The 16,082-nt window shown below is 39.1% G+C and overlaps 1 protein-coding gene and 1 non-coding gene across 3 annotated transcripts; both read right to left on the bottom strand.

The window, feature by feature from the left end:
- Positions 1 to 1,945: 1,945 nt before the first annotated feature.
- On the bottom strand, positions 1,946 to 7,640 carry LOC113587232 (beta-1,4-galactosyltransferase galt-1-like). 2 transcript variants are annotated; one of them, XM_035535032.1, is made up of 3 exons: positions 7,436 to 7,640; positions 3,184 to 3,305; positions 1,946 to 3,056 (listed from the first exon to the last, which is right to left on the bottom strand). In XM_035535032.1, exons 2-3 carry the CDS (start codon positions 3,189 to 3,191, stop codon positions 1,967 to 1,969), a joined length of 1,098 nt encoding a protein of 365 aa, XP_035390925.1. In that variant the 5' UTR covers positions 3,192 to 3,305; positions 7,436 to 7,640; the 3' UTR covers positions 1,946 to 1,966. The 2 variants fall into 2 exon arrangements, with proteins under 2 accessions (XP_035390925.1, XP_035390924.1); XM_035535031.1 differs by having other exon boundaries at positions 1,946 to 3,305.
- Positions 7,641 to 14,938: 7,298 nt separating this feature from the next.
- On the bottom strand, positions 14,939 to 15,089 carry LOC118242779. The gene has a single exon (XR_004777033.1). It is a non-coding gene; the product is annotated as a 5.8S ribosomal RNA (ribosomal RNA).
- Between the last annotated feature and the right edge of the window lie 993 nt (positions 15,090 to 16,082).

Below are 16,082 nucleotides of genomic sequence, written 5' to 3'. Positions count from 1 at the left end.
CCCACTCATTTTCTTAACAAGTGTTGTTCTGCTATTTCTGCTCTCATCTGTCATCTCTTTAATGCATCGCTTACTTCAGGTTATGTTCCTTCAGTTCTCAAAACCTTAGCTATCACTCCCATTCTTAAAAAAAACTTGGACTAGATGCTGCACTTCTTGATAATTACCAGCACATTTCCCATCTCCCCTTTTGAGCCAAGGTATTAGAAAATGTTGTAGCCTCTCAACTGCAGTCTTTCAGATACTCTGGCTCTATTCAAACCTATGCAGACTGGCTTCCACCCTATTCACAGCACTGGGACAGCTCACATACGTGTTCTCAATGATCTTCTTCTCTCTACTGATTCTGGTGACCTGAGTATTCATCTCCTTCTAGACTTAAGTGCCACTTTGGACACAATTACCCTAGCATACTCATCACCCACTTGTCAAACATTGATATTATTAATATGGTTCTTGAATTGCTCACCTCCTATATTTCTTATAGATCATATTTTGTCATCTTTGGTAGACACACTGATACCATCACTTAAGGTGTTCCCCAGGGATCAGTCCTTGGCCTTCTCCTATTCATTATCTATATGCTACCCCTTGGTCAGATTATCTACAGACATGGTCCCCATTTCCCCAAATGGTCCCCAGTTCCACTGTTATGCTGATGACATGCCAAGGCTTAACACTATCTTAACACTTCCTGCTTGTATCCAAGATCTCAAACAGTGGATGAACATAAACCTCTTAAAACTAAAGCCTGACAAAACAGAAGTTCTACTTATTGGTTCTAAATCCATTATTTTCTGATTTTAAATTAAATCTGGACAGCATCTTGGTCAAATCCTAATCTGCAGTTAGGAACCTTGATGTACTTTTTGACTCCTCACTCTCTTTTGAACCCCACATCAAGTAACTGGTTAAAAATACCTTTTTTTTTTTTTTTTTCCATCTCCGCAATATCACTTAGGCCCGTGCTCTCCAAAAAAGACACTGCAACTCTGGTTAACGTTTTCATCACTTCCTATCTTGATTATTGCAACTCTCTTCATTGGCATCCAAAAGTTCAAGTTCAAAATTCAGCCACAAGAATTCTCCTAGATGTTTGAAAATCAGCCCTCATCACCCCTATTCTATATCAGTTACACAGGCTCCCCATCGCTATGCACATTCAGTGTAAACTCATATAAACTGACTGCACCTATGTCGAGTAACTGAAACTCTAGTACTTATTGTAGAGTATTGTTTGTTATTGCACTTATCGAGCTTATATGTGTTTTGCACTTCTAGCCATCAGCACTGATCCCTGTATTTCAACAGTATTCTAGTTCTGGATAACAGCATCTGCCAAATGCCATAAATGCAAATGTTATAAATACATATTTATCATAATAATAAATGGGAGCTCTATGACTGTAATGTTTATAAATACAAGAACAACAAAAGATCCCTAAAATTTATTCTGTTACTGTCACGGAATGCTGAACACCCAGTGCTGGGCTCATTTGTTTTTTGTTATGAAAAATAGTCACCTCACTTACACTCATGTCTTGCTCCCTCCCTGCTGCCTAAACAACTACTTAGTGACTAATATGTATTAAAGAAAATACTGGCTGAAATGACTGATATCTGGCCTTGACATCAGTGAGGAATTTTATGGTGGTGTAACATTGTCTCTAGTACTAACAGGAGAAGGCAATGAATATACAAAAAAAAAAAAAAAAAAATTTCGTTTACATTTCCGTCGCAGCCTGCTTGAGGTTTTGGGAGGATGGAGTATATATGTGAGGTAGCAGGAAGGTTGACAGTAAAGGATAAAACTCACACTTAGTGTTCACAAAACATGCTGTATATGAATGTTGCTAAATCAGAATTGTGCATATTTTTAATTCTAGACATTTACCTACATTTATGACAAAGATAATACCACAGAAGTCAAAGAAGCATTACAGTGAAGGTCGTATTAATCTGTAATTTATATCAAATCAGAAGCCTGTAGAGTTTTATTAACATTTGATATCAGTTCTGCCTCAAAGTCCCACACCCTTGTATCAACAAACAGTTGCTCTTTGGTAAGATGTCCCTGTAGTGGTGTTCTCACATGAACAATTCGACACACATCAAAAGGTACATAATACACATCTCCATATTGTGCCAGGGTTGAGTGTACTGATGTTTGTACTACACTCCTTGGGTTGATGATCATTTTTCTGGGGTTAAAGACATCTTTTCTATCTGGTTCTCTATAAATGTGTTCCATAATATTGATGCCAGAAATATTTCTCCATTCTGGTCGACTGAATCGACGAGTCTCTTCACACTGTGTCTTGGGGAAAATGTGATTCTCAATAAGAAATACACCCACAGTTATGTGCTCTTGTTGAAGATCCTCCATCAGTAATGGAAGGTTAGCATGCTTATAAGGCATGATGATCTCATCAATGTCATTCAGAAGAACATATTTGGACTGATACATGTTTCTATAGATACACTCATTAAGAGTTACCAACTGGCCATAATAGTGGAGGTCTCCACCATGTTCCACAAAGTTCCATCCTTTAGATGGGTTAAGGAATTTATCAATAGGCCATGAAACAATCTCTACTATTCCTTCCCTCTTATAATGCTGTAAGAGTTTCTCCAGGTCAGGACCACAGCTCGTGTTGTAGATCACTATATGTTGCACACCTAGAAGTTTGTACATTTCCACTGTTTGTACAAATTGCAGAACATTATTGTAGCCTTCAAAAAGGTTGGAGATACAGACAGTGAAATTGAACTTAAATGATTTATGGGTCACTTTATTCTTTATGGGCAAGAGATCTTCAGTGTGAATATTTGAGATGTTTGCACTGGTTGAAATGGCCACTTGTGTTGAAATTTGAGTGTGCACGCCATGACACAGCATATCTGAAGCTGCAAATGGAAAGCCAAAATGGTCACTGTGTATCTGGACTTCGGCCTCAGCAGTCTGGCAGTCATGGTCATCATTACAGAAGATGCAGTAAAGAGGCTGCAGATTGTCCCTTTTGATTATGCTGATAACTCGAATGGCCTCATTGATTCTGTGATCAGTGAATGCAGACACCATAAAATGTTCTGAATGTTTAATGGATGTTATGGAATTTTTTGTGAAAAAAACTTTCTTTGATTGAGAACTACTCAACATAGGATATCTGTAAATAAGTGCACCTGTACATATATATCCACCAAAGTTTTGAACCAGGATAAAGCTTACAATCACAAAAAGAAAAAGGAAAACAAACAGCTTGACATTTGTCTTTTCCATTTTAATCCACTGCACAGTGTGACACCTGTAGAATAAAAAAACAACAAAATATTATGTATTTGCATTAGCACAAGCAGTTTTGTTTTTTTCCAAATATACACATCACTGGGATCTCCTTTCACACAAGTTATTTTTAAGATATTTAGATATTTAAAGCTTTTCATATTGGGTTTAATAGGAAAGTTCAAACAGAGATCACATTATACCCATTTTGTAATGTTTACAACTAACACCTGACTGGAGAGGGTAAAGCTTTACACAACACTAGAACTACCGATTTAACAGCATAACAGGAGAACTTATCACAAGGTAATTTGTTCATTTACAGGACTTTGGACACACTTTATATATGTATGCTACGTTTCCTAGGAGCTCTCAGTTTCCTACACACCTATTCAGGTTTTTCTTGAATAATCTGCATTTAGCCCCTATGTCTGTAGGAGATTCAGACAAAGAAAGTAGCAGGTAGCAAAGAAATTCCTCTCTAATGCAGTACTGGAAGACTAGTGACAAATTTTACTTCTAACATTCTAGCTTGATATTTAGTAAAAAAATAAAATGCGAGCACATTAGGTAAACCAAAATTGGTTTGATTTACTCCACAATACAGTGTAATTGTACTTCTGGATACAGAATGTAAGTGCTCTAAGTGGTATATAATATATAAGTGGTACTGTAATATAATAAATCTTAAAAAATAACACTTAATATTACTGTATAAACAAGTAGTGCATAAATTGTTTCTAAATAATAAGTTATATATTGTCTTGAATTGCCCTGACTATCCTGCAGGTGCTTATCTGTCTGTTTCAGTCTTCTCTTACTTGTAAACACCTTTTCATCCTCGTGTCTCATATAGAAAGAAACTAAAGAATTCTCTTTTTATTGTACCACTTGCCAATCCCACGATTAATCCTGTTAGTGTATAAATATGACTTCACATAAAGTAATAAATCACACTGCCATAAACATAGTCCTACTACACCTTTATATTTTTCATTATGCATACCTTTATTTTTACCATAATCTCCATAATGTCTAATTCTTTAAACTCCCTACTTCACTTGCAACCTTTTAAAATGAAACTTAAAACTGTGCACCTATTTTTTTTGTTTGCTTTGTTTGTTTTTTTGTTATGACATGCTTCTATAAACTGCTTTGGCTTAATTTAGACTGCTTGATTATTATTTATTAATTTCATTGTAATTAATTATACGATTACGTATACGAATTGTTAAATTATTATAATTCTTTTAATAAATGATCTGTTTATTTCCCTATTTATGTTTTGCTCATCATACACACTGAAATCATTCAAACTGAAATCTACATGTTAAATTAGTTTATAGTTTACACAGGTTTTGATCAGGGTCATCATGCATCCATCTGTTTTTGAGGAGGCACAGTGACGCCGTATGGGTGAAGGGTTAGGACGAGTCCAAGGGACTGTGACTGACAAAGATCCTAAAAAATTATTAGAACTTCAGGTACATTTTTTTCCCAATGTGCCCCAAACCCCGGTAGAGTCTCTGAAAGGGCACACATGGGAAACAGGACGGGTGGTGAAGCTCAATCTTAGGCAATAAAGAACTTAGTTCACACAATGCAACAAACAAAACTTAGGCAGCAGCAGTATTGACACATTTTACCCACAGAAAGTAGCCTAGACCAGTTGTACTGGTTCATGTGTATGTCCTGAAGGCAATCAACTCATCAAAAAATGTCCACAGCAGTAACGGTGACCGGTTATTAGTGTTCAGTGTAGCGTTAATCTTGCCCCAGTCTTCCCCTCTGGTGGTTGGGTGGTTATTTTGTTAGATTATCCTCACCCTGATTATCATCACCTGTCTTTTTTTCTTGGGTATTATTAGTCATAATGGTGCTATTGAGGTTTGTGGTTCTTCACAATCCCCAGACACGCACTTATGGATATGCCTATTGTCTATGCATTGTTTGACCTGGGACTGTTCTTACAGCTTCCGTTATTGGATTACCTGATTAAAATGATTAACTGTACTTGCAACCTCATTACATGTTCTGTTACAAGCCTACTGTTGATCAGAAATGTCAACAAAATGGTATAACAAGCACACTATACAGTACAAGTTAAAAGTTGTAAAAAGTTGCTTTTATATATATATATATATATATATATATATATATATATATATATATATATATATATATATATATATATATATATATATATATATATATATATTCCTGATTCATTTACAGGACTTTGGACACACTTTATATATGTATGCTACGTTTCTTAGGAGCTCTCAGTTTCCTACACACCTATTCAGGTTTTTCTTGAATAATCTGCATTTAGCCCCTATGTCTGTAGGAGATTCAGACAAAGAAAGTAGCAGGTAGCAAAGAAATTCCTCTCTAATGCAGTACTGGAAGACTAGTGACAAATTTTACTTCTAACATTCTAGCTTGATATTTAGTAAAAAAAAATAAAATGTGAGCACATTAGGTAAACCAAAATTGGTTTGATTTACTCCACAGTACAGTGTAATTGTACTTCTGGATACAGAATGTAAGTGCTCTAAGTGGTATATAATATATAAGTGGTACTGTAATATAATAAATCTTCCCCTCTGGTGGTTGGGTGGTTGTTTTGTTAGATTGTCCTCATCCTGATTATCATCACCTGTCTTTTTTTCTTGGGTATTATTAGTCATAATGGTGCTATTGAGGTTTGTGGTTCTTCACAATCCCCAGACACGCACTTATGGATATGCCTATTGTCTATGCATTGTTTGACCTGGGACTGTTCTTACAGCTTCCGTTATTGGATTACCTGATTAAAATGATTAACTGTACTTGCAACCTCATTACATGTTCTGTTACAAGCCTACTGTTGATCAGAAATGTCAACAAAATGGTATAACAAGCACACTATACAGTACAAGTTAAAAGTTGTAAAAAGTTGCTTTTATATATATATATATATATATATATATATATATATATATATATATATATATATATATATATATATATATATATATACATACACACAAAATTAAAATAATAATAATAGAATTAAACATTTAAATACATTTTAAATGCCCACTATACAAAGAGTTTTCACCCTACAAATATCTGAAATTGTTGAAGATTTCATAGGGGCCTCATGAACCTGGTTAATGATCACCAAGGACATGCAAAGTTGTCATCAAAGTAAAGCGAGGCTACTTAGATATTTGATAAAACAATAATTGTTTCACACACAGGACCCACTATCATTAGAGTGTGGTTGCTCACCCAGGAAGCTGTTGGTGTCATTACCTATCTGACCTTGGTTTGAGCCCATGTTTCAATAGGCTACATTGACAAGTTTTTAGTGTGACCTTCCCTTACATCTGAGTAATAGCAGGAAAATTAGCTCTTAAAATTAAATGAAATGGAACCTGAATGGAACTGGTTCAGAATTTCAGGACAGTCTGCCCAAAAGGGTTCAGGATGTGCTTAGTGCTAAGGAAAGTCACACTAAACACTGACTTTTGCCTGTAGAAGCCATTTCATGTTTCATTTCATGATTATACTGGTCATTATACCATTGCTAACACAAATCGCACTAATCGTCACTAAATTTTCCACATTCTAAAACATCAATTCATTGCACACATCCTGCTTTCTCATTTTTCTCATTTAATCCCCACAGGTGTCTGAGTCCAGTGCTTTGCATTGATGGTCCCTGTAAGCCTGCTTGAATCACTCTCTCAGCTATGCTACTTAAAGCATGCTATGCTACTTGTGTCTGTCTATTTCTTGCAGCTCACTCCTGTCTCCTGGCTTCAAGAAAATGTCACAAATATATAAGCCCTTTGTTATATTATGGTGTACATGGTGCCAAAAAATGACATTTTACATTGTTGACGAAAATGTATGCAAGAATTTATAGCACGATTTTAATTATCTGGAAGTGTCACCTTCAGAAGAAAATACCAGTAAACTCCTCATTATGATGAGGGTTTAAAATAATGCCATGGGAGGATCTATAGAATCAATTTTCAAATTAAATTAAATATAATTAACTTGGCAAAGTACTGGAGGAGGTATAAAATCCACCCTGGTATTAAATAAATGTAAGTCACTTATGAAACAATATTAGCAATTTAAAAAAGCCGAGAGTTTTACCTTTTTATATCAGTATATAAGTCTTCAGGCAAAACGTCCACAAATTCCTCTAGGAATCCTTTTAAAATTTTACCAAACCATGATACTAAAGGCAAAACATTTTTAACTGTATTATATAGTTAACTCACACAGAGGCACTGCTGCGTGTGACTACCACTGCTTTTAGGTGTGCCTGGAATGAATGACAAACTGAAACAGTGGACCAGGCAAGTTAGGGCAGGGGTGAAATGTGTTGATTCTGTATTTCCCAATGATGTTGGATCACACTAAACACAATGGAAACAAAACAAACAATGAGGAAAAAGGTGACCACAGTGGTATGGAAAGGAATCATCATTTGAGCATGAATAGCAAACCTTGACATTTGTATAGGAATGAATAATTATATTAATCATGAAATAATTACATGTTCCTCACATTTTAGCCAAGAGCACATGTTTGTGTTCAATTAAAATATCCAAGTCAGTGAATTCATTGGGCAGTTAATTCAATTACAAATAAAACAGATTTACCCTTTTGTATTTTGTGGTTTTCTGGTCTGCTCTTTCTGCTTTTGTTTTTGGACTGTTTTGGCTTCTCTTTGGGTGTCATTTTGCACTGGTAATCTTATGGTGTTGGTTTTGACCTTGGTCTGGTTTTGAGCTATGCTTTTGGATTGTCCCTGAACCAGTAAATATGTCTGGATGTAAAGTGTCAGTGTGTTAGCCATAACTTGGGGAAAGGGGAGTGAGTGAGATACGTTGTTTTCTGTCCTCAGTCTTTAGCAGCTTTGGGTAAGTGTGGGGTGGGGTGTAATGGAGGCTACAGCTCTGGGGAAGAAGTTGTAACTCAGTCTATTAGTGTGTGTCCTGATGGTCTTGTATGTTTTGCCTGGTGGGAGGAGGACAAACAGTCTATGACCTGGGTGGGTTGAGTCCTTAATAATGTTGCTCTTATGTAAGTGGCTAGCATAAAATGTGCAATGATGTTGTCTTCAGTAATTGTCTTGAAATCATCATCAATTTTTGAAATATTGTCTATTATATAGTCAAAAAATAAATCGCATTTGGCCTCAGAGAATTGTGACATATAAGGGTGTTTATAAAAGTTAGATTTCTTGCTCTATCTCTTTTTCATCATTTGTTATGAGACAATTTACTGACAGATTTTGGATTGATTTTTAACATTGTCTGTTTATCAAGACTAAAAAGATAAGCAGAATTTTTACTCCATTTTCAAGTCATTTTGCCTTTGATCAGACAAACAGCCCCTGTGCTTTAATTACCTATTACTCATCTAAATGATATTTTATAGAATTTAGCTGTAGTTTTTCAATCACATTCAAATCTGGTTTCTCACATATGTATTTTCTTAACTATCTTCAGTTTTTTCTCCTTTCCACAGCAAGTTCCTTACCAACTTTGATTGCAATCATTGTCACATTAATTTTGAACCATTCCCAATAACGTATAGCAGATTATCTAAACACTTTACCTTGTGCAGTCAAATTACTAATTTAGTTGATAAGGTTGAATTTTTTATGTTTGCTATTAAATTTCCATCAACCCATCAAGCTTCTTTGGCTTATATTTGTAAGGGTTGGTGCCAGGCTGAGGTCCCCTCTGGCCACCAGAGGGAGGCCTAGAGTCAGGCACACCACTAATCAGGCTTAACACCCAACAGCTGGGCTAGACCTTATATAAGCCCAGTGATCCAATCTTCAGTGTTGGGTTTTTGCCAAAGTTCTGAGCTGAGCTCCTAGTTGGTAACTTCAGGTATTGTGGTCTGTGAGCCCTTGTGCTACACCTCATTTCTTGTCTGCGAGGGTGTTTGTGTTTTTACACACCCTCTCCAGTTTTCCTTCTCGAGTCTGTCTCTTTCATGAGGCTTACCTTAGCCATTCAAGTTCCTCCCCATTGTCTGGTTTTGTTTGGGAAGTTTTATTTTGGTTTTCCCCAGTGCATCGGGGTTGCCATTTCTTCCCGTGGCGTCCTTTGTTCTCCCTTTTCCACGTTCGGTGTGGTTTCATTTTTTCCTTTTGTTTTACCTGATCCGAGATCCAACTGTCCTGCACACGGGCCCGTTGTTGTTAGAGTATGGTTGTTCACCCAGTAGACTGTCTGTTATCACCTAGCTGGCCTGGGCTCGAGCCCACCTTACAATATTCTGCCTAACAGTCAATGGTCAGTTAGTGGTGAGGTACTTCTCACAAGAAAAATATTGGTTTCTGTGCTTGGTTTGTTAACCTGCAGCCTAGCTCAGGAAGGATGGTCTGTGGAGGTCAGCCTGTAGCCTAAGCTTGTGCACCAGCTCTCTTGATCGCTTTTGCTTCCTTTCGCTACGGCGCCTCTGATGCCTCGCACGTGGGATGATGGTTATTTCACTAGGCTCGTCAGGAAGCAGAATCTCCAGTGTTGGAGTTCAGGCATTCAAGGGTGTAATCCTGACATCGGTTCCTGATTTTGAACAGTTCGGCATATCCATAATGTAAATGTTTGTTGAGTGCTTGAACAGGACTTGAGGAGACAAGACTACCTACCTGGGACTAATCAAGCTTCATTTGTGGTGAAAAAACACCATAGGCTATTCTACAGTATAAAAAAAAGGGAGGAAAGATATGCAGATGGCCATTGTGATGTGTTTCATGTATGGTAATTGTATGAATGGGTTTTTCTGTCATTTCCTTCTGTACACTGCCACCTAGTGGTTGATTTGAGTGTAGTTAATGGAGAAGGATGTTGCTAAAAACCTGTTTCATTCTGAAGAGAAAAGAAGCCTCCATTGCGGTTTAGCAATTTCTTAATACTCTGAGCCATGACTTTCATACTGTATTACATTAGACGCTGTGTTCAGCAGTTTGTCACAGTATAGTAAATTTCATAGTGAACTTTTAATGATGTAACATTGGCTTATATATATTAAGTATTGACACAGATCCATGCCACAAAAGGCTATTAATGACTTATGACCTTTTAGTTTAGATGAAATCTGCCCAAGTTTGGCTTTTGAAAAGCAGTACAGACTTTTCTGTCCTAGCACATAGATGGTGGAATAAACTTCCTCTGGCTCTCCAGTCAGATTTAAGTTCTTAAACACTGATTAGACATCTGTATTTGCAAGGACTTGTGTACTAATGGTGTGTTTTATATAAGGCTTATGATGGCATTAAATGTTTTAGTCATTTAACAGGTTTTGTGCCTCCCTACCAGTAGCCTCTGTCTGGCTGTGGTGGCATCCACATGGACTTTTGTTTGCATTTCTGTTGCACATGTTCTATGTTTTGGTTTTATACCTTGCTCCACACAGGTGGTGTTGAGTCTTGTTTGCTGTGTCACTCATGTATCATTTATGTTGCTCCTTTATGCTATTGATATGGTCGGTTATTGATCAGATCATTAGGTTGACTTTTTAGTTCCTTTTTGGGCATACTTATGTTTTATAAAAACCATTCAGACTTGCATTTGTCTCCTTTTTGCATTTTCTTCACATTTGACAACTCCAAAACAGTGTAGTCAAGATGGACTAAAAAGTATCCCTCTGATGAAACTTTGACCTGGTCAAGGTAGAATTTCTCTCACACCTGGGCTAAGGACAGGTCCCTGGACCCCTATGGCACCATGATGTTGAGCAACAAAGGTCATTTATAGCATCTTACAACACTGGCTTGGCTTTCTGCAGCTTAGGTGTCATAAAACCCAGACTGGAATGTGGAAAGCTCTTACCAGCCTGGTTATACTTCAAAGAACTGTAACAATAAAATGCCATCAGACTCAAAACCTTATTAGGACAACTAACTTTTCCAACCAACTGCTTAATGTAAACAAATTGTTAACCACTCCTAGTTGTGTTTACTATAGATCTTATTTTAACCAATTGGACAATATATTAAAATCTGTAGTTTGTAACTTCTAGGAAATGGAAAAGAATATAGGTTGATTATTCAGTTGCTCCACACATCCTAGGGTTTGTTTTATGAACATCATTCAAGACCGGGAGGTAGAAAATGGTGCAAAATGTATGATTTTCTTTGTTTAATTGATTTGAGGTGGGTCCTATCTCCTCCTGCATTCTTATATTTCCAACAGGAATTCCTTTCCCCCATTGTGAACGCAAAGGCTTTGGAATATGCATGAACCAGGCATGCCCTGTCCCACAACATATACCTGAAAAGTTCTACCCCCTATACAACCCCCCCAAAGAGAAATCAAGACTCTCATTTTTCTTTGAACAAAGTCAATATCCTCTCACTAAGCAGACTTGAATCTCATGTCTTAGTTTATTTAGTTTTTGTTAGTTTACTCATTTCTTATTGTTTTTCTTTTTGGATTTTGTTCATCACAGCTTATATCAAACTCCTCTGGCTGTGTTGATTAAGGTGGAGTTCCATTGTACTTCACTGGCCTTCATCTCTCATGCACTGATGGATTGTCCATTTTCCACAGCATTGCTCATTCATCAGAACCACTCGGATGTTTTTACATGGTCGAGGCAGCGAATCGTAAGATCAGGTATTTCCATTTTTTACCTTACCAATTGGTATGAATAGTAACTTTATTGTTTATACATATAATTAGGTCAGTATACTCTTTCCTCTCATCTGTGATACAGCCTCCTCAATCCTATAATTAATTCTCCTTCTGGCACAATGATGTCCCTTTTTTCTACTGAGTCTTCTGTTATACTTTTAGTCATGCTCTTTCACCACGAATCTCATTTTATTAATCAGTTTGTTGGTCTTTGTTTGATCAGTAAAATGCCCAGTTGGTCATTTCCACAGGTTGCTTAAAAAAAACTAAAAATAAAACAAAACAAAACCCCTTTTTTTAAAAAAACTTTTCATTCTCTTTTCTTTATTAGCCTAGTTAGCTACTCTTTATCCACCATGAATCCTTTGTTAATTTTGGCTTGGTTGCATTATGATTGTTATATTGATTCTAGTGAACTCGATACTTCTGGTCATTAGTAGAACCATGGTCAATGATTGTCATGCATATTTTCCTATCTCTGCTTATTCAATAAACATACCTTAGTTATGTCTGTGAGCCAAGAATGATATTGTAATGTTTGGTAAATGAGAATCACCTATCAAATTGGTGACTTTCATGGGTTAAGACTGAATTATTGATCATTAATAAATAGTTAAAATTATTACTGCGATGATTCATTGCAAACAGGATGCGGGGAAGAGGCACGATTAAACTGACATTTATTGCACACACGATTACTACATAAAACAACACTCGCGCTCTGTACACCTTAAACACCAACAACACCTACTACAACACAAGAGACATGTATGCACTCAAGACGATTGCACAAAACACAGAACAGGTGGACGACACAAGAGGGCGTGGTAACACAGACGAACATGACGACAGTTACAGGAACACACACTAACTGGGACGGACACAGACACTGAGGTGAACAAAGTGACAGGCATGTTTAACGTAATGGGGACAGGCACTACCCCACACAAATTAGTGGGGGGGGGACCCCAGCTGTCAGCTGGGTCAGAGGCCAACCAACCTGGGGGGGGAGTGTTCATCGCTGGCTCCATTGGCGGCGGCTTTCCTCACCCTGGGTGCATGCGTGGAGGGAAACACACTGGCTGTGTGCGGTTAAGGTACTTGAATTGTAATTCGAAGAGTGCCGGTTCAAGCCCCACCACTGCCAAGTTGCCGCTGTTGGGCCCTTGAGCAAGGCCCTTAACCCTCAATTGCTCAAGCTGTACTCGCTCATAATTGTAAGTCACTTTGGATAAAAGCATCAGCTAAATGCCATTACCCGGTGCCGCTGCCATTTTGCCTACCCGAGGCTTAGGCATAGGTCCTTGCCCTAGGGGGAGGAGTGTCATCCTCTGCCAACGATGCTGCCTCTCCATCAGTCACCTGAGGCTGCTTACTTGTGCCCTGGGCAGAGCCTTAGATGGAGCTTTGGGGCTCGTCCTCCTCAGAAGGTGACACAAGAGGTGGCAACACAAACAAACACACATGAAGACTCTACCCTACAAATTTAACAATGTTCTCCCCTAAATTCCAATGTATTGTGTTTTTCACAAAGTTTAGTTGTGTGTGTGTGTGTGTGCGTAGAGACAACGAGTCAGATGCATGGGTGTTTGCTGTTTGTGTTTGAGTGGTAAGTGAAACAAATTCCTTTTTCAAGCACTGATGGGAAAAAAAAAAAGCAGTTGAACCTGAAGCCTGAGATTCATCTGTCCCAAGAGATGACAGATGACAGGTTTTCCAGCATTACAGGAAAAGTGGCCTCTTGCATGGTAAACTGGATTACAATTATCATGTTTGTCACCAGCTTTCCCTCTTTGGTTTCAGCAACATGAATAGAGCTAAAATAGTGTATTAAAAATAAGTGAAAATGTGCAAGTTTTTGTACATTTATAGTTTTAACTAAAATGATATTGCCACCTAACCTTAAATATATGTTTAGTTTCTAAAAGTCCAATGTAGCAGCTTCCTTATATTCACATTATCCCTCTGTATAAGGGGAATACACATTCTCAAAAATACATGTTCTCAAATACACAAATAAGCAATAGTACATTACATATACATTACATTTATGGAATTTAGCTTATCCAGAGCAACTTACAAAAGTGTTTTGTCATTTACTCTAGATAGTCAAGTTTGATGGACTTCTCGGCGCTTTGCCGAGGCCCGCGAGGAGCCCCGGCGGGGCAGATCCGAGGACCTCATTAAACCATCCAATTGGTAGTAGCGACGGGCGGTGTGTATGAAGGGCAGGAACTTAATCAACGCAAGCTTATGACCCGCGCTTACTGGGAATTCCTCGTTCATGGGGAATAATTGCAATCCCCAGTCTCCATCGCGAATGGGGTTCAGCGGATTACCCGCACCTCTCAGTGTACGGTAGACACACGCTGATCCAACCATTGTGGCACGTGTGCAGCCCTGGACATCTAAGGGTTTCACAGACCTGTTATTGCTCCATCTCGCATGGCTGAACGCCACTTGTCCCTCTAAGAAGTTGGATGCCGACCGCAGAGGGTCGTGTAACTATTTAGCTTGCCAGAGTCTCGTTCATTATCGGAATTAATCAGACAAATTGCTCCACCAACTATGAACGGCCATGCACCACCACCCACAGAATAGAGAAAGGGCTATCAATCTGTCAATCCTTTCCGTGTCCTCACGCTGCTCGGTGAGTCATGGGAATAACGCCACCGGATTGTGGTTTGGCATAGTTTATGGTCAGAACTATGACGGTATCTGATCATCTTCGAACCTCTGACTTTCATTCATGATTATTGAAAACATTCTTGGCAAATGCTTTTGCTTTCATCCGTCTTGCCCCAGTCCAAGAATTTCACCTCTAGTGCCACAATACAAATGCCCCCGGCCGTCCCTCTTAATTATGGCCCTGGTTTAGGAAACCCACAAAATAGAACGCGAGTCCTATTCCATTATTCCTAGCTCATTATTCCCTGCCGGAGCCCTGACCGCCGACACCCCTCCCGCAGCGGAAGGCGGCTCCGACAGATAGGAATAGTGACCCTCAGACAGGAACAGCCCCGGGATGGACCCGGGGCTGCAATGTGCGTTCGAAATGTTGATCAATGTGTCCTGCAATTCACATTAGTTCTCACAGTTGGCTGCGTTCTTCATCGACGCACAAGCCAAGTAATCCACCGCTAAGAGTTCTACTCCTATTTTAGGCTCAGTTAGGCCTTTCACCATGACAAAAACACAGGTTTGAGGTTACACAAACAAGTCAGGTGCCCCCATCTGCAACTGTTGAAATGAGCATGGGGTTGCACTTTCCCACGTGCCCCACATCACAGACGGGTCAGTCTTTAAACTGCAGCTCTCCATGTCTGCCCCATCCACGCGAAAGGGGGAAACTCACCCTAGGTACCTGCTAGGGTCCCCCTGAGACTCTCTGGAGAGAAGCAGGGGAACGGGTCGGCAGACGAACACAGGAGGACCATAACCTGTCCCACGAAGAGCAGCACTCGCACCCCTTAACGGGAACGTCCACTTGTCAGCAAGTAGGGACGGGGAGAGTGACAAAGGACACAGAAATAGGAAAACCCCTCGCGTGGACAGAGGCAGAGGCTGTGTGAGTGAGAAGGAGGGTGGGACGGACCCATGATCCCTGTTTTCGCAGGTGCTCTTCTACCGGCATGAGAGGAGAAACCAGCTTTTGCCTGACAAGCAGGGATGGCGAGTTTTTTGAACGACGCGTCTCACGCGTGGACCCAGAGACTACCGGGGTGGGGGAGGACAACACACGGAAGAGGCAGAGGAAGAGGTGGGAGGGACTAGGCTCCTCCTTTATGCCTTCTGTCCAGCCTGACCTACAACCGATCGCGTGTACCCCAAACCCTTTCGAACCTGGGCCTGATGGGGGACGGCGAAGTCGAGATGGGGAGGAGGCACGCCGGGCAGCGCTACCCGTTAATGATCCTTTCGCAGGTTCACCTACGAAAACCTTGTTAAGACTTTTACTTCCTCTAGATAGTTCACAACATCCCGAAACAAGTATAATATGCTTCATCTTGAATACATCCTAGTCAGTCAATACATTAGAATTCAAGATACCATTGAACTAGAATACAGGTATTGAAATACAGGGGATCAATGCTGATGCCTAGAAGTGCAAAATACATAAGCTCTATCTCAGACAACAATCA

Source organism: Electrophorus electricus, chromosome 16 (assembly GCF_013358815.1).
Source record: "Electrophorus electricus isolate fEleEle1 chromosome 16, fEleEle1.pri, whole genome shotgun sequence".
Taxonomy (NCBI): domain Eukaryota; kingdom Metazoa; phylum Chordata; class Actinopteri; order Gymnotiformes; family Gymnotidae; genus Electrophorus; species Electrophorus electricus.
The sequence above is the reverse complement of the archived record's forward strand: the minus strand, read 5'-3'. Positions and strand labels throughout refer to the sequence as shown.

Coding starts and splice junctions, on each gene's coding strand:
- LOC113587232 (XM_035535031.1), bottom strand. CDS start 3,280: ATGGAAAAGACAAATGTCAAGCTGTTTGTTTTCCTTTTTCTTTTTGTG.